Genomic DNA, 19881 nt, shown 5'->3' on the forward strand with positions numbered 1-19881 from the left:
AATAATTTACATTTTAGTACAGCTAACATACGTCCGTTCTCCATTTATCTTTCTCTGCTATTTATTAACATTCTCTGTTTGCGCTTTCTCTATTCATTAACATTCTCTGTTGTTACCGTATCATCTAATATCAGTAATTTTTTTGAGAACCTTCATAATTAATAAATTTTTATTATAGTACAAAAAAAGTAATACTCTTTTTAAAGTGATTAAATTCTATTTTTCTGAAAGAACTGTTTTAATTACAATATTTGAGATATGAGAAATTATTGTTTTTCTTTCTTAACATGTTTCGCCTGGCAACGCTTGTGTATTGTCGCTGTGTGCTGAGTGCAGTTGGTGAAAGGAAATATTCGGGGCGAGTGTGATAAAAAATAGGACAAGAAAAATATTTTTGTGCTTTAACTTAATATTTAAGTACACTGATTAATTGATAATAGATTTAAAATATTTTAAAATTCAAGAAAGTTGTATAAAGTGTGCGATAATGCTCGTTTTTACCGCGCTTGTATTTAATTTCATTCAAGGTAATAATGAAAATAGTATACCACATCAACTAAATAAGTTCATGTTCAACATCTGTAAAAAAATTAATATGAAAAGTCATGGGAGAAAAATAATTGATATTTCTGTATAAATATGTTCATATATATTCATTAAGGAAAAAATGTTAACCCATATATAGGGCCAAACGCCTTCAAATAGTATTAATTGTGTCAATTGCATTTCATCGCATAATATTCAGCTGTTCAAGTTTTCTCAATACGTTGCAATCAACACCAACAAACGAACGAATGGTCCATGGCCAACGTCAACGGAGTCCCAAATTTATGGGACACCCGTTTCTCAGTCGCCTCGCAGTGCTGTGCTGTTTTCTCATCCTTTTTCCATTTGTGTTTTATATTCATCTTCGCCTATGTGCGCTACTTTGATGTTTCGCTTCGTCTCGTTGAGCTCCCAATTCTAAGGCCTGTCGGGTGTTTTCGTTTGTGCCTATTATTTTATGCACGAAGCGCATCAGGAGCAAATACGAATGGGTGCTTAAAGAGAAACTGCCAATTGAAGAAGGTTAGTTCACGAAGCAATGCAAACAACGATTGCATATGCATTCGTGTGAATTGACTTGTGTGGGCGGTGTTTGGAGTGCAATAGTACCTTCCGCCGACAATAAGCTTCAATGCATTTACATAGGTTTCTAGAAGTGCATTTTGGCTAGGAGCAGTGAAGTAAATGTGGTACGTTGCTGTGATGATTTATTGCTGTCTCCTTTTTTTTTTTGGGCTTCCTGTTTTGAATTTGTACATATTGGCAGTAAACGCTATACATACCTACATATACTTCTTGAGCTAACAAATGAATACAATCAGCAACCGATTGCGAAAATAAGTTGTAGTATGTGCGAGGTGTATTCAGTGAGGCAAGTTTTCAAACGAACTGAAAGCATTAAGAAAATATGGATGTAAGTGGATAATGGGAAAATCGTGGCAGCAGCAAATATTGTTGCTAACTGCAATAGATGGTTTTCAACTTCGTGTAGACGAAGAAGCTGCCGACTGTCTGTGCTAGTCATATTTGTCCAATGGACATTAAGCTGCCACAAACTGCATCTACATTTATTTCGTTTAGTCGCTTAAATGTCGTGTCATTGGTGGTATTGCAATTTTTTACTTCTTTGTGTCTGCTAAAAAAATTTTTTCTGTGAGTATTAAAAATAAATATTATTTAACTTTAAAATTTGTTTAAGGATATGTGAATATGCAAATGCGTGAACGTAAGTTGTTTTAAAAATGTTCGTTCCTTAATACTTTTATTAAATAAAGAATTTGATAACTACTAAATATTTTTATTTGATTAATTATTTAAAAATATCGATTTTGTCTGGACCAAAACTATTCTAACTCACTGGGTAAGAGTGCTTGTGCTCATAATATAACATTCCTCAGGAAATATCATAAATTATATTTTTTAATAAATATTTTTATAAATAACTGCTAAAATTTAAATTCAATTATTGCATATATCAGCTATACTCGATTTCTAGGAAAAGTTAAAAGAACAGACTCAGACGCACTAACATCCAAAAAGTTCAATAGTCATCCAAAATAAAACCAACAAATATTTAGTTTGATAGATTTTGTTTTGGAAAAGACGACACACAGCTTAGAGCCATTTTTTAACATCTATTCACCGGAATACATGTACATGTTGAACGCTATACAATCATTGTATTGGGCTGTCGTTAATATCTTTACGCAGATACATTACATTATATCTTTCTATACATTTTCGTTGAAATTAAGCAAGGTGATTAGGAGGCCACGGAATTTTCTATATAAGCTTGAAACAGAAATTCTTTACATTCTACAGAAATTCTTTACACACCTTGTTTTTCATAATATGTAGTATACTGAGGCATACTCCGAGATTCGGAATCTTCTATGTTATTTACTTAATATTGAATTTTCTTAACGAAAAATGCCCTAGTTATATATTAGTTTTCACGCAACCAACAGTTGTTGCACTCGAAATTAAAGTTGCAGTTATTTTAACGAAATTTATAAAAAAAAATGTACGGTGATGTTAATATTTTAGGTGAAAATGCTTTTGCAAATATGTATGTATATCATAATGTTATTGCCGTCATTATTTATGTATATAATGTTAGTTGTAATAGCCTTACATTTCATCATTTGCATTTTGCCTATTACCCTTAATTAAAAAGAACGGAAATCTTTAATAAAGCAATTATAAAAATTCTATGGGACTGTTAGTATGCCATAGCGCACTCGGAATGGCCACACCCATAAATTAAAGAAAAATATTGATTGTAATTATTCCATTGATATGGAGTACTTTTCTTTAGGTTTAGTTTTATGTTTCGAGAATTCACAATGCTATTCTTATTGTAATAAGCGTCAGCAAGGTATCGTCAGTTAGCACTTAAGCGTTAAAATTTTGACTTTATTTATTTTCTTATTTATATTACAGGTGCAATTTCAGCCAATGCAGCCATTCCCGGTGCCCATTGCCGTGATTACAACGGCAAAATGTACGAAACGGGGATGCATTTTATGCCCGGGCCAGACTCATGCCGCCTCTGTGTATGTGAAAATGGTCTACCGAAGTCCTGTAAAATGGTCCTATGTGAAGCATTTAGCAAATGCAAATCTTTTCAAGTTGGCAATGGTAATAGCTGCTGCGAGGTGATCTGTCTTGATGACCAATTCACTGATGGCAGTACTGATTTCGGTATTTGACTGGTGGCCAGTGGCATTACTGCCACACTTTCTTTATCGTTACTTTTCTTTCTGGTAAATCGTCTGAGACAGCGTAAGATACGTGCACGCGAAAGTCGACAAAATGTCGAGGATCAGCGCAGTATTGTTGGTAGTATTGGGTAAGTATGAATACGATCAAACAAGCACACAAAACCAAACTTAACTTTGATTCCATCTTGATTTGATAAAATTAATTGAAAATTTTTATTGCTCATTACAGTTACATAGCCGGTAATATGGGTTACATGGAAGGTAACATGAGCGGCATGGATTATTCTTATGCTGGGGGCGCCTCACACTATCCACTATGGAAACCAGCTAGTGCTTACTTTCCACGTGGGGAGGCGCCGCCTCCTTACGAAGAGGCAGTCGCCATATCGCAAGCAGAAGCTCTAAGCGCACAGTGCACCGTTAGTGTGGCCACGACAGCCCACCGAGCTATGGGCCTTAATGCTACTGTTACACCGGTCGAATTAAGTGCCGAAATGCGTCGCAACATGCAGCAGCAGCAACAACAAACTTTAGTCCAGCAACATGGGATACATTTGCATCAACCGACGTCATCACACAGTGGTAGTGGCGGAAACTGTACTAGTTCCCTCGCCGGAATGCCTAACACGACGCAAGCATTGCATCATCATGTTGGTGCGTTGACGTCTACGGCACAACCACAACATCACCAACAATCTCACAATCAAATAACGCAAAGCACCACCAACCTAATTAACATAAATATCAATAGTGGCGGCAATGTTACCACAATTGCTACGGGGGAAAATCATCAACCTCCGTATAGGTAAGTGCTTACAGAAGATATGAAACTGTTATTAGGGACAAATTAATAATATCTACTTTAGATGGTTAAGCATACAATTTTGGTAGTGTTAGTATTTATTTTATTCATATATTTTAATATTTTATTTTTATTTGGTTTATGTTTCTTCTATACAGTTCTCAGAACACGAGTACAACACAGAAAATTTGTTTAAAATAACTAAAAACAATAAATTACTGGAAATATAAATACTTTTGGAGTCTAAATTATTTACTTGTGCGACATTGCCATCATTTTGTATTTTATATCGGACGTATTTATGTAGGTATCATTTTTTGTTTACTACAAACTTTTTTTAAGCCCCATTTGCCATTTTTACTTGCATTAGAGACAAAATATCTCTAGCGTATCTCCATTTTTTCTAGTACAATAACCGTTTTTTGGTTCTAAACGATAAATAAAAAATACAACTTTGACGATTTTTCGAAATTCGAAAAATTTCGAAAGTTATTGTTTTTTGGACGATCTTGGAAAATATTTATTTTCTCTTCGATTTCGCTTATGTTCAGTATGATTATGAGCGAAAATGTCCGCTTTCATTTGATATTACTAATTTTTACAAAAAACAATGTTTGTACAAAATACAAACAATTTTCTTAAATAAATTGAATTAAAGTCATCTTCTCAAAATTGCGCTAATTTTTTTCATAACATATTATTTCTTATTTAATAAAGAACCATGCACAAAAAGAAAAACAAAAAGGTTTTGTTTAAACATTTCATTTTGAATAATTCAAACACACCCATTCATGTTAGACTTTTTGAAAAGTACTTATAGAGTGTGTTTCTTAACTGCTAGTAGCTGCTAGCTTTCAGTTCTTTGGGTTAAGAAACGCTTTTCCAGCAAATACTTTGCCAGCTGCTGCTAGTTAGCAGTTAAGAAACAAACTTATAAAAACTTTATGGAAAATGAAGTATAGTATATTTATATATGGAATACTTCAATTTTCAGTTTGCAAAACGAAAGTGGCGGCAATGTTTTACAGGAACCACATAGTCATCAATCGTTACAACAGCAGCCACAATTAATGAATACAACTCACATAGGCAATAGTAGCGGGGGACGTCTCCATCTGACTGCCGCTGCGCCCAGCAATTCAATTTGTGTCCAGACACTCTCAAGTGGAGCGGGTGCCCATCAGCCACTCAGTCAATCAACGCAAATGATGGGACTCAACAAATCTTTCCACCTTCAGCAACAGCCACTGCAGCAACATCACCATCAACTTACTGCTGCGAATGTCGCCTGCCAAGCTATGCAGCAGAATATGACATCTTCGGTTGGTTCTACGTCGAGCAGCAACGAGTGTAGCTATAAAAATTGTCATCTGAATATCAGCGCAAGTACTGCATTGGCTTCGTCGTCGGCTGTGGGCGGATCACAACAGCGTCGTTCCCAACGTGCACTGCCAGTTCAAGCCACTCATGTGACACACGATATACTGCAACAGTTTGTTACCGTTGCTGATGTGGAAATCAGCGGTAACACTGTGGGGTATCATTCATTGCCGAATGGTACTGGTGTCGGTGGGGGTGACAGTGAAATTGAACTGCTTCGAGCTGCTACGGTGCCCACGTCAACCCAATATACTGGGTCACAGATGACGGGGGCAATTTCAACACCCAGTATGGATGTGTTGCCACTGATGAGTGGAGAAATCGCTACAATTTCTAACAACACCAGCGATTCAATCACACAAACAGCAATAAGTGCAGTCTCCGGGCCGCATACACTGCCTACAAATGCGCACACACAAACGTTAAAAAGTGGTAACAGCACCAATAGTATTAGTAGCCAAAGTAGCAAAACACCCTCGTCCTCGCGCCGTTATCATCGCACTATACCACGATACTTTGCCCTTACCGATCCGCTAAGTGACAAAGAAGCCTATGGCATAAGTAAAAGCAAATCCGAAAATAGCTCACGTGCTAGCGCGAGCAGTACCGTGTCTTCTGTAACTTCTACCAAAAAACCCACCTGCCAGTGCCCAGTGCAGCATGTGCCCATGTCATATATGGCGACCACGCAACTGAGCAATGTTGCACAATGTGCCAGTAATAGTGCTCTTCTTTCGTCCCTAAGTAGCAAATTGAACGCAGCTTGCCAATTATCAGCGGCATCTCAAACATCGTCAGCATCATCAACTCTAGTGACATCACATGGCAGCAGCAGCAACGGACGCTCCAACACTGTTACTACATTGGGTAATCCGCAACGAGCCAAATCCTCCAATAGTCTTCAACAATCGTCAACCAACGATGCCAATTGTTTCGGAGTGGGCAACACCTTGAAGCGCACAATACATACCACTAGCACCAGCACCAATACGGCAACGCTCACCAATAATAACAATAGCAACACTAATGCTACATCGGTATGCAGTTATGATATGAAAATTGCCACCATTTCTAAGCAAGTCGGTGATAGCTCAGCTGTAGATCTAGGAACAGCCATAAGTGGTCATCATCATCATGCTGCCCACCATTCCCACCATTCTCATCATGCACATAGTGTTGTTGTGTTACCGTCGCAGACCCACGACGAGAGTATGCCCATAGTTTTGGGGCGTGTACATAAACGATCCAGTGGTGAACGGGAGCGCGAACGCGAACGAGCACGCAGTGCTAGTAGTGGGCGTGCCAGCAGCAATAGTAGCACGCACCAGATGGAGAATAGCGCGGCTGCAATTTACTTGAACGGAAAGGTGAGTGGTAGATGAGGTAAGAGAGAGTTGGTAAATATTTAATTCCTACTAAAAAGAACTTTATTAATTTCATTAATATTTATAAAATTACTAGTAGATCCGGCCACGCGTTTCTGTGGTTATGGTATACATTAATTAATATTATTATATAATAAACTATTCAATACAGTGAAAATATTATTTTTGAATAAAGGCGAGATCGTTATTGCCGGTATTATTATTATTTGTATACTCTTGCAACATGTTGCTAAAGAGTATAATAGTTTTGTTCACCTAAAATTTTGTTTGTAACACCTAAAATTAATCTACATAGATATAGAGTATAAATGATCAGGTTGACGAGACGAGTTAAAATTCGGTTGACTACAAAGAATCACATTAAGGAAGGACACCTGTGGTTTAAAAATCTTCAGAAAGTGGGTACGACCCCGCTCCCTTATAGGTTTAATGTATATATATATATCTCCCAAACTATTCAAGCTATATCACCTAAAGTTCTTTCGACACCCCTTATGGCAGTGTGAAAATAGGTGAAATCGGATGATAACCCCGCCCTCTAAATGCGGCAGAGAGATTAAATTTTATAACCGGGTTGGTATAAGAGAGCTTTATAGGAACTGGTGTCAAAATTGGACGATGGGTGTGACAGCTCCCACATTTAGGTGAAAACCTTTACCTTAGGATCTAAGAGACCAATTTCAACCAATTTTGGTAGGTAACACTTTCCTGAAATGCCTATGTTACAGTGTCAAAATGGGCGAAATTGCACTTCAACTACGACTACTTCCCATATATCACAAATTTTTATTCCATCTGTGCAGAAGTAGTGCCTTTAAGGTATACCATCTCAAGTTTAATTTAATCAAAATCGAATCAGAACTGTTCTAGCCCCCATATATCGAAGATGTGTAGTCCAGTGCCTATGTCTGACTTTTTGTCGAAAATATTGGCCGATATTCGAACTTCCGGCTGACTTTATACCGTATATATCGGTCAATATGTAAGATATCTTAGCGAAATAAACTGAACGCGTATTGGATATACTATAGTTTATTGCTGAAAATATGCGAAATTGGTCTACGAATTATCCAAACTCCCATATAATACATATAATGATTTTCGTTATTCTAACAAACCTTATGCTGAATATGTCGATCTGTGTTAGTTATTTATTTAGAAAATTGTTTGAAAATATGTTCTCTAGTATATCTGAGCAATGTCAAAGGTTAATGCAAAAAGTCCAAACATTTATCTAGCAACAATAGGTATCTGTAGTGATTTCCGAATTTTCAGGTGACTTTAAACGTTTAGATTAATTAAAATGTTGACAAATATTCTTAAAAATTTTTAAATTATATTATTGGCTTAGCGCTGAATATGAATGGAGTTGATGAAGACCTTGAACTAAACCTCATGTCCCTGATAATGAATTCCGATCCTCTAGTTGACGTTTTCTACATCAACTCAATATATTAAATTTAGTAATAAGATCATAATATAATAATCGAATAATGAAATAGTGTTGAATTTAATTATTATATACATATATATTTTCCGGGCTTTGATGCTTGCAAGTTGCAAGAGTATGAAATGTTCGGTTACTTCTTTTTTTTTTGTGTAATTTTGAACTAATGCTTATGCTGCAAATATATTTTTTTTATGACGTGTTTTGACATGTAACATAATTGAGATATAAACTATCTCATCTTGTAAGTTGGATTAAACTGGACACACTGTGCTAAATTTTACTAAAATTGGTTGAGTAGTTTAGGAGTTTACCCGGACAAGCGTGACATATATATAGAAAAAGGTGGAATATTCTATTACGATTATCATATTACGTGTTAAAAAATTAATGGGCTATTGGAATAAATTAGTATTTTTTTATTATTTAATCTTATTAGGGCGACGCATACTTGAACTTTCCCCATCCACAAAATTTCAGCAATCTCAATTCGCAACAGCAGCAGCAGAATCACCACCAACAACAACAAACCAACGAAACAAATCCCATATTACCACCGAAACTACACAAATCTCTAACGAATTTAAAAACTACAACAAACAACAATCATAGTATAATGACCACAGCAACAGTGATTTCTTGTGCTGCTGTTACTACGCCCAACCCCACCACCACTGCCACCACCTCCTCAAGTTGCCCAACCGTGCAAACGGTATACACCCTCAGCAAACCATCCACATCGACCACAGCACATACGAACCGCAAGGAGTACCATAGTTTCCATGAACCTATAAATGGCAACGGCGGGATCAGCAGTTGCAGTAAAAATTCGCCGCTTTCGCTAACTTTGCCGCTTTCGGAGGGATTAGTAAACAACTTTGGAAGTGTGAGCACCAGTACTGGTAGTGCTAGCGGAAGTAGTATTGGCAACAATACGGTAGGTTCACAAACGCATTCTGCTGAAAAGTCAAGTAAAATCAATTCAAGCACATTTTATCCACTGCAAAATAATCATGTGACATATACACTGCCAAAATATATAAGTGGCAAAGTATCGTTGAATAGCACCATTGCCAGTGTAGTTAGCAAGGTGCCTTCAGTGATCAGTATACCAGTTGGTGGCGGCGAAGTCGATTTATTTGAGAATAATAACAGCTGTGTATACGCCTTAAATCACAGCAATTCAACAAACGGTAAACATGAATCCACAGCAATGTCCACGTCTAAGAGTAGCAGTGCAAATGGCCGTAGCACAACATTGCCAAAGATTTTACGTGCCAAAAAACAGCAAGACATTAGTGCTAGCAACAATTGTAATAGCAATATTGCCGGTAGCAACATAAAATATTTAACTAACACAACATCTGGAATGACAACAGCAACCGCGTCGATATCGTCGGTAGCACAATGCAATATGCCCGTCTATCCTCAACAGTCCACTAGTTCACACGTCAAATCAACCGCAACAGCTAATGCAACAACGCAATTCAACTCCATCATAACTGATAGTGATGCTCTGTCTTCTGCCAAACATTTACCAGTCTGCACCACTTCAAAAAATTGCCAAAATCCAAAGGAGCATTTTTTGCCAAACGACACTAGTTTGGATGATGATTACTTAAGCGAGTGCGAGAATTGTAAAATTGCGCAGAGTGCCAAATATTATTTAAATGCTGAAGAAGTGGAGGCAATACCACAAGAGACAATGACCCTACAGCGCAAATCGATGGACGACAACAAAGAAGAGCAGGAGCAGTCGTATTATCGTATTTCGCACACGCTACCAACAAATCCCAAGAAGAATGCGTGAGTATATTCTGAACTTACAATAATACAAGCAATATATGCCCATATTGGGAAATCAATTTATTGACAAACTTAAAGAGACTTTTTTAAAAAGCGGAAACATGGTGTAGACACCGGTTTTTGGTTATAAATAAATAAGATAATTTCTTTGTTATCGTTTCTAATTATAATCTTTTATATAATATCTATTATAAACTTTTAAATAATATATTGGTTTCTATGTTTTTTTTTTTCGTTAATGATTCTAGTCCAGTCAAAAATAACAATCGTGAACCATGGTTTTCTACAATCCCTGCTAGCTCGTCATCCGAAGAGGATGTCAATGAATGAGATTTAACGCATTTTCTTTAAATAAGGAATTAGCAAAACCCACACGCACCAGTAACTACACATACGTACACACAAATACATGCATACACGAGAGCATCGGAGTAAGCAAAACGGCTTTGGGATTTGGCAAATCAAAAAGTTGAAGTATGTAAACGACAGTACGAACAATTAATGTAATATCTGCACAGCGGGTAAGTCTAAGTAAGTATTCAAATAATACATACATGTACAAGTATTTGGAATAGAATATATTATATATTCTATTTAAAAGGTATTGCAAGTAAAATAAGGTAAAGTTAAAGAGCATACTTACGCAATTACAAGTTAAGAAAAGTCAAAGGCTCTTCAAATTATCGTCATAAAAACTCTTGTATTTCACAAAAAAGAAGAATAAATAATTACAGGAAAGAATATATTGTTAATTCCTCTTTTTTTTTTTTACTCTTTGCACGTTTCACCAGTATGTTGCATAATAAGGCTAAATGAAGAAACCCAAAGCAAGCCTTTCGACAAAACATATATAATAAGTTAAAATGTTATAATAAAAACACATTATACAATTAAGAGATACCAAAAATTTAATCCCAAAATTTAATGTATTCTTATGTATAGAAAAACGTTCATTAATTGTGCGCTTCAATTAACTAATAATTAAGACAGGAAAATAATTTTCGTTGAGCAGTATATTTATACAATAAGCTAAGCCAAAATTGCTTGTATTCAATATTACATGTATAAAATTAAAAATTAAAAGAAAAAACACATAGTTATGTTCCCATACGATAGGGAAACATTAGGGGATAATCACATTGCTAGCGGTACACATTTCAATGGCAAAGAAATTCGCATAATTATTTGTAGACATAAAGATTTAAATGACACAAGAAAACTTGACTTCAACTACCTAATTTATTTAGTTAAATGAAATTACAGCGTACTTTTTTATATTTTCTAACAATTGTCCTTTACAGAAAAATCAAAATTAAAACAGTAAAATAGAAATTATATACGCGGTTAATGCGTAAAAATGGTAGCAGTAATGTGAATATCCTTTCTAAAGTAAAAGTATAATATTATCGCTTGAGATAGCCTCAGCAAAACAGTGTACGTGAATGCCAAAAACGTATTAATTAGCAAGTGGATGGTATATTGCTTAAAAAATGCCATTTGGAAGCATAAAAAATGTGATACTTAAGGCTGGCGCAATTAGTTTTAGATATTCTCAGCTGACACTTTACAGTAATGCCTCAACATTGAGTGCATTTTCGCAAATTCAAATATCATACAGGTGATCCTCTCTTTACATGGTTTGTCGAGACCAAATATATACCGTATAAAAAACCCCAAATTCTATACAAATTCGTCTTATCGTTCTTCTTTCGGAACAAAACCGCGCAATAGAAAATATCGTGCAAAACAAACACATGACCTAACACGTTCCACAAAATATTGACACTATTTTTCAATAGGTTTGTATGTACCATATGTGTTTTACATATGTATTTATTTAGTCCTTATATAAACAAAAACAATTCATTCAATTGACGTAAAAAATAACGATTTAACCAAAAAAAAAAATAGCGAGATCGATTCAGAAAAAATTCTACTTTGAGTTACACTCACATTATTGGCAAACAGTGTTTTCACAAATGTTTACTTAAAGTCTTAAGTTTTAAAAAAATCAGTCATAAGACACTGCATCTTTTGTTTAGTTTTCTTATATAAATTGTTATAGCATTTAATTGCTCGCTGAAGCTTTGCTGAGCGTTCTTCATTTGGATCATGAATTAGAAAGTGATTTTTTAAATCAGTTGCTTTCTTTAAATCTTGACGAATTAGACTCGCAGTAAGAGGACCAGTTCCACTTCATGCATCCACTACTGTTTGGTTTCCATCGTCATTATTGTTTCCATCTAAAACAGAATCTTCAAAGGATTCGTCGTCATCTTGAATGTTGAAATTCTCAAAACCCTTCTCCTCGAATGATACTGGTAAGCTGAAAATCCGCGCATGCAGACAAGTTCTCATCTTCATAATTCGCCCTCAATACGACGCCTTCCCACATCCATCAAAAGCTACAGAATTAAAAAATGTTTAAATTGACTTCTAGTTAGACGCAATACATAGAAAACCCGGTAAAAGCTCGAGGCTTCAAACTTTTGTTTACTACCAACGGTTTTCACAATTTTTTCATATCATATGATGCATTCGCGCGTAACAGCAACGTGAGACGGTCCTTTGCCGCCTTGAAACCTTTGACCGTTTTTTCGTGTTTCACGATATAGGACCGACTGTGCATTTTTTTCCAGGATGTCAAAAAAAAAAAATCGTGTAATAAGAGGATCATCTGTATTTTGACAAATATTTATTACAGTTTTCATTAGAAAAAACATCAAGAAAAACAACCAGAAACTGTAAATTCGAGGTATGTTCAAAGGGAAAGGTGAATTTTGAAATTGTTGATAAGTACTTTTTTTATCCATCAATATCTATTTTGACCCCTACAAAGTAATCCCCCTCGGATATAATACACTTGTGCCAACGCGTTTTCCAATCCGCGAAGCACTTCTAAAATGCGCTTTTCGGTATGGTCATCAGCTTTTTTTTCGATTCTGACTTGATCTCATCAATTGTGCCAAAACGCTTTCCTTTCTTTGGCTTCTTCAGTTTTGGGAATAGAAAAAAAGGAGCAGGGAGCCAAATCTGGTGAATACAGTGGTTGAGGCATGATTACGGTTTTCTTTTGTCCAAATCACAAACGAGCATTGATGTGTGCGCTGGTGCATTATCGATAAATATCGATAATCGAATGTACACAGCCCGCGAAAAATCAAAATTCACCTCTTCCTTTGAACACACCTCATATATTTGAATTTGAAAATGATTCTTATTATGTTGGATTTTTCTAAAAATTATTTTTAATTGAAGAATGATTACACTTTTTATATTGCTACAACAATAGAAATATTACGTTTAGGATCATTGACCTGATGATTTCTCTTTCAACGTTTCTTTTTCGAACTTTGAACCAAATTGCTTTTATGAATTTCACTGACTGATCCATGTTTTCAATATCACGGCCAAACCATTACTGACCCTTCTTCAAGACTGAAAGTTGGTGGTCAGTCTTCATTTGGTGTCCTGCAATTATAGAATTGTCCATTTGATCTAAACATGAAACCTTTACTTTACTCTAAAATTCTTCTTTCTATTTACAAATAAATACCAAAATGTATCAATATCCTTAGTCAACTGCAGAGAAGGAAATAATGTTGACAGACTAAGTTTTTAAAACAAAATTGCTATTTTGCCATTGTCTATATTATTAGAGTTCTATTTAAATGTCTCTCTAATAATACGAGATACACTTTTTTTAAATTTCCCACCTGGTGTGAAATTTCGAAAATATCATTTTTTTATTTTTTGCTTACCATATTTCGATTGTCTGTACCTCATTGTAATTGCTTTGATTTTTTCCTGCTTATTTTGTATACAAATACGTTTACGAAAATTGTAGAAAATTGTGTGACAAATATCACCATTTTTCAGGAAGTATCCTTATGAATAGACTAAAAATGTCTAGTTTCCGTTGAAGATAAAGAGAAAAGCCTTGTCCTTTGCCTTGGGATAAAGCAGTAAAAGTTGATATTTATAGTTCTCGCAGCACTTTTTCCAACCCTATTCAAGTGTTTGCAAGACATAAATATATAAGCTTCAGGTGACGAATAAAGTTGACCCCGAAATCTATTTTTGTTATGAAATAAATTGGTTAAAGTCAAGACGGCGTATGATCGATCAATTAGAGTTCAAACCGTTTTGGGTGAATAATTCTTCAGCTGTCGAACAAATGTTGTATAATTCAGAAATCGCCGTTCTCCGTTGATGCAATGGTGGTAGTTATTGCGCAAAAACAAATGGACATTTGTTACAAAACGCGTTGTGCATTTGGTTTGTCGTAAACCGATGCAAACGATATTTGTACGAAAAATCTAGGTCTAAAAGTCTTATGTTTTATATTCAAAGTAAAGTCTATTTTCTCTCCTCTATTTTAACATTTACAAATGTAAACATTTAATACTTACACATCTAACCTCTTGAACCCAGTTTCAATTACTAACCTGTCTTTCGGTAACGTGTCATTACTTTCATGCCCACAAAAACCATTGCTCGTTACTTAAAAATTGCAACAGAGCTTGTTATGGCCAGATAATATGAAGCTGGTTTGTATTGTCCGCTTTTCATACCTTGCGCCAGATCGTGGTGACACATACTCGTATTTTATTATTTTATAAAATGATTTTTCCGTATATTATAAAAATAAAGTCATATGATAATTAGTATTATCCTATATTTTATCTTTATAAACATGTCAAAGAGATATACGAGTATATTCGTAAAAATATAGATTTTTGCAGGGATCCTATTAAAAATAATGAACTTATCGTATTTTTATAGTTTAAATACTGATGGGGCTGACGTATCTAACTCCTGTAAATCCTCTTTTAAGTCAGTCCTTTATTGTCTTTTGTAATCAAACACATTTATGTATTGTGTTTGGAAAAAAAATACTCATTGGATTGGATAGCCATAAAAACAGTATTGTACTGCTAAGATGTGCGATATGTGACTGCTGCGTTGGAACTTAACACTTTTATTTTTCCTCTGCCATACTCGGTGTTGAAGTCAATTGAAAGTTATCTTGAAATTAGTACATTATTTATCATTTAACATTTATACTAACTTGTTTGTCCCATGTACGGAATTTGGATGGAGCCACTCTAATAATTATTTATGGCCAGGTATAGACGATGGCATTAACAACATAACCGAACGCTATGCGTTCTTATTTTGTTTTTAAAGGTATATATATATATTTACATTCCCAATCCATACCATAATGCTGAACATGGCACTTGCTTGGTTTGCATCTGCAAAGTTATGAAAGCTCCAAGTTCAGAGCCGTCTGGCAACGAGGGCGTTACCAGTTCTACTTAGTATGTCATAGGATAAAGATGAAGGGAGTCATCCCATGTGATGCCCTGTTTTTTTAGGGATTTTCAATAATTTTTTTCTACGACAAGCAAAAAGATAGAGCTTTAAGCTTATTATCATTTATAAACACCTATTTCGATAGTATAAATATAAAATCGCTCTTCCTCTACAATTCTGACTGAAACAAACAAAATTAATTAGAGTTGTTTTAATCCGTAAGAGTAAATGCATTGAATGGACTATTATCAAATGAATATACCAAAAATTGGACTTTTGGTAGACATTTGAAAAAAAAGTTGCGAATTTGCGTTTTGGTTTTTTTGTTTTTTGCTAAAAAAAACCGAAATTTTGGGAGTTTATACCCTACAAATTTCAAGTCATTCGGTCAAGCCGTTTTTGAGATACGAGTGAGGAAAGTTTGAAAAACACAGCTTTGTAAAAAAGTCCACGGACATTTTGAATTTTAAGAATGTCATTTGGGCTTAAAAATGCACAGCCATTTTCCAAGGACTGATGGTTGCAGTTTTCGATCTTCACTTCTATGCAATAATGTCCATTATGAAAATTTTGTATTTATTTTTTTCTAATTCTTTCTTTACAGCCAGCTTTTATTATTTAAAAATGGTGTATTTTTTTTTTTAAACATTATTTTACTACTGATATGTGATGGTCAAATAGTGAAAATATTCGATTTTAAACGTCCATGAAACTTTTCCAAAAAGATTTGCGAGTGTTTAATTTCTTAAGATAAACCAGGATTGTTAATGTTACCCTAAAGTAAGAGTATTTAATGACCGCCCTTACTGCATATAGATGAGTTTTGGTTATAAGTCGAATGACTAAAGCTCCAATTCTATCTAAACATATTAAATTAAAAAAAAAAAGTTATTAAGTGTCAATAAAATAATCAATACAATGTTCCCACTTACAGAATGATTACAATAAAAATGTTCAAACTTTTTCCACACCTTGCAACATGCCGCAATTCATAAATAGATTATGAAGAAATATTTAGCATATAAGCAGTGAAAGCTAATAACGGCCAACGCTTTAACCGAATCAATAAAATACCCATGTGAAAGTCTCACATATGTTTTTCCATAATAATCATGATAAAATTTCACTGAACTGTTTGCACATGGACACGCTTGCAACAGTACCATATGAAACGCATTTTGTGAATAGATCTTCACAGATCATCTCCACTATCGATTTTTTTTTTTTGACGCGAGTACACACCACAGTTGAAAGCTTTTCGTAGTTTTAGTATAAACAATTTTTTGTTTTTATTTAAAACGCGATAACATATCCTTAATGGGTGATCGAAAGCGATGAAAATCAAGTCCATGGAATCCTAGAGCCGCAATGGTTACTATATATTATTATATATTTCTTCCGTGGATGCTAAAACAACAATTAATGAGAAGAGAGCATCGCAGAAGAACTCTAAAATTAAAGTAAAATTGTTTCTTGCCAATCTCCAATCCAACCATTTGAGCACATTTTTGTTTCGTGCGCTTTATTTAGTCACGGTTCTTTTATGAAGAAAGCTAACATCGTGACAGAGAGCGTTGATAAAGACTGCAGTTGTTGGTTGGTTTTGCTTACCGTCTATTGTTGTTGCATCATTTAAGTTTCTCTTGTTGTGATTGTGGTGTCAGATGGGTTATTGCTTCGCCACCGTTGCTGTTCTTGTCTTATCTTGCACAAATTAGACAACATTTCAAGTGAACGCTAAGCGGTAGAAATCAAGTTATAACTACAAACATTAACATAACAGGTGTCCCAAGTAAAGAGATCTGTATACAAAGCCTAATATTCGTGATTTCGAATTTTACAGGATACACATGGAAGTCATGTCTTAAAAACCGACTTTGCTTTACATTCAGGCATGACAATATAAATACTTCCTGCGCTTCTCCCAATGGCGAACACGAATTCTCCAATTACGTCGTCAGATTCCGAGCGCACATTGACTTCGTTTTCTTCCTCGCTGAAATAAAGAGGGTAAATCATTAATTTTTGTTTGTTTTTTCCAATGCTTCGTTTTTTTGGAAACCTTAAAGACGATATTTGAAATTCGCATGAAGGACGCGAGTATTCACCAGAGATTTCGAAATTTTATATTTGAGGTATCTTCAATACTATTTACTCGGCAGCTCACAAGTCTAAAGAAACTGATAGGTGGCAATTTCAAATATTAACAAGATACATTTTGCATTGGGCAGCATGGGCATATAGTCCGTATTAGCTTTTATCATGGCTCAAGTTATTCCATGTTGTTTCGTTGGTGTAACCTCTTTTTTTTGCAAACAATATGTGTCTAAATATAATGTACTTTTTTAAATATGGTTAAAACAGAACCCTCCACTCTGGCACTCTGGCTGCAAATAGAATCCCCTTTTCTTTACTATGCTCTAGAATAGATTCGCTGGAAAACGTTTCTTTAAATGCGCTCTCTAGGGGAGGGTGAATCAGGAGCGTTTGTATTGATTAAGGTCGGTAAGCATTTTGTAGGTTTCTCAAATTAGCATAGTCTTAACTAAAAATTTGCCATTCTAACACAAGTTGTTTGTGCCGTATATGACAAATATTATTAATGTAAATGGACTGACCACTTTGTAGGTTTATAAAAATGTTTCATCAATTTTTTTTTTGTTTCAAATAAAATATTGGAACTAATTAATGGAAGGAAGTAGCAGTGTCAATATTAAAAAATTCGTAATTGTTGCCCGGCATTCTTAAGTACATATACAAAATTAAAAGCGCAAAGAAGCAAACAGTTTCAATAGCAAACAATGTGTGTATTCTTAAAATGCTTATGGTAGCTGAAAATGTACATATGTATGTGTGTTTATTTAAAAATCTTGAAATGATTTTCAAAAATAATGCAAACGAACAAATTTTCCTTAGATGTAATTTAGTAAAAAAATAGTTTTAGATATGTACTTCAAAGAACTGTAAATGGTATTACTTATAAATTATGGTAAGCTAGTGATCGAGAGTATGTTTCAGCAACCAGTATTAAGCGGAAAAATATTAAAACCAAATATAGAAAAAATGTGTGTATACAACTCGTAAAAATCGCAAATAAATGCATTGTTTCAAATTTTAGAAAGAAGTCACAAATTATCGTTATATATATTTAAAATTTAAATTTAATATATATATTAATTGCAATTAAGCAAATTAAAACCAATATAGGAATGTACCAAAGTCTTAAAATAAACATAAGCAAATGTTAAATTAGAAAGCAGAAATATAAAAAATGTCGCACGAAAAAGTTTCAAGAAAAATATAAAACGAATTGGATTTAGTTGTAAGAATGTAAAAGAACTACCATAATATGTAACATAAAATAATAAATAAATAAATTAAAAATTTCACTTTTCATTATCACAGCGAGAGATTGGTAAGTTCGGTCTATACAACTGAGTATTATCTGTTCGCATTTTGATAAGTAGTAGTATTAATGTATAAAAATGTTCGGTTACATTCGAACTAAGCCCTTTTACTTGTTAATACTAGGTATCGTCTGCATTTCAACTCTGCTGGTATACGTGGGTCAAGTTCAGAGAAAATATCTTGAGCGTTTTTTTTTGGAATCAAAATGTCTTTTTAAAATAATATTTTTCCGGATACGGACAATTTTTGAATGAAAAGTTATGTTCGCTAAGGAAACACATACAAATGTTATCGCTCAGTCGCCTAGTTTGTCAAATTAGGCTCTCTGTGACTTTGACTGTCCTAAACACACTATATTATTATATACATATTATAAATACATATGAACATATGTATGCATAGACATTTGAATGAATTAAGTATAGATTACATACCTACACAAAAAGAATCTATATTTTTTTTGTTGGCAAGTGTCTATATTACGAATTGGTTCATAAAAATTTTGAATGCGTTCTTGTTGTTATTGTAATTTTATATATTTTAATTATTTATCGGATATTTTGATCAATTATCGGCTTATTAGTAATAAAATTCAATTTTGCAGTCATGGTTAGGGTTCTCCGTCCCATTTTCGTGCATCACGTGACCCACTCTCAGACTTAAACGACAAGGTCTATCAAATGTTTAGTTTTATTCAATAATAATCTCGCCTTGCGTTTCAAAAGTAATTCGCATGCCCTCCGACACAATGAAGTCGCCAAATTCCTAGAAATTGGTACATTTTACCTGGGGAAGTGAATGGGATGTTGAAACATCTGCGTCACAGGTATTTTCTCAAAATGAACTCAGTGATTAAATACGTGATTAGATTGACAATAATAAAGCAATTTTTTAAAGCGGTGGACTAGGAAGGATATTGTTTTAATTACAGTTGCTGAAATTTTACGAAGGTTAGTATGGAAAAGTTGAAATGTGGAATATTCGATTGTTTGCAAGTGCGGCAATTGATAAAAGATACAGATTTTATCAAAGTTATGACTATTCCGAAGAGTTAAGCTTGCAAAA

At 34.4% G+C, this 19881-nt stretch overlaps 1 protein-coding gene across 6 annotated transcripts; it reads left to right on the forward strand.

The window, feature by feature from the left end:
* The first annotated feature begins 278 nt into the window (after positions 1-278).
* Positions 279-18792, forward strand: LOC106615911 (uncharacterized). Of its 6 annotated transcripts, none has more exons than XR_011397890.1 (7): positions 279-527; positions 2989-3397; positions 3499-4074; positions 5066-6818; positions 8723-10089; positions 10338-10620; positions 10881-18792. XR_011397890.1 is itself a non-coding variant. In XM_036377115.2 (6 exons), the coding sequence occupies exons 3-6, from the start codon at positions 3515-3517 to the stop codon at positions 10417-10419; spliced, it is 3762 nt and encodes a 1253-aa protein (XP_036233008.2). In that variant the 5' UTR covers positions 279-527; positions 2989-3397; positions 3499-3514; the 3' UTR covers positions 10420-18792. The 6 variants fall into 6 exon arrangements, 1 of the variants encoding a protein (XP_036233008.2); XR_011397891.1 differs by having other exon boundaries at positions 10338-10610; XR_011397892.1 differs by lacking the exon at positions 279-527 and adding an exon at positions 584-1235.
* Positions 18793-19881: the final 1089 nt, after the last annotated feature.

This window comes from Bactrocera oleae, chromosome 2, assembly GCF_042242935.1.
Source record: "Bactrocera oleae isolate idBacOlea1 chromosome 2, idBacOlea1, whole genome shotgun sequence".
Lineage (NCBI taxonomy): Eukaryota > Metazoa > Arthropoda > Insecta > Diptera > Tephritidae > Bactrocera > Bactrocera oleae.

What these genes read in the sequence shown, in the direction of transcription:
- LOC106615911 (XM_036377115.2), top strand. Translation starts at nt 3,515, where the DNA reads ATGGGTTACATGGAAGGTAACATGAGCGGCATGGATTATTCTTATGCT. An exon ending in AATCATCAACCTCCGTATAG is followed by an intron (nt 4,075 to 5,065) that starts GTAAGTGCTTAC and finishes TTCAATTTTCAG; the next exon opens with TTTGCAAAACGAAAGTGGCG. An exon ending in CAATTTACTTGAACGGAAAG is followed by an intron (nt 6,819 to 8,722) that starts GTGAGTGGTAGA and finishes TAATCTTATTAG; the next exon opens with GGCGACGCATACTTGAACTT.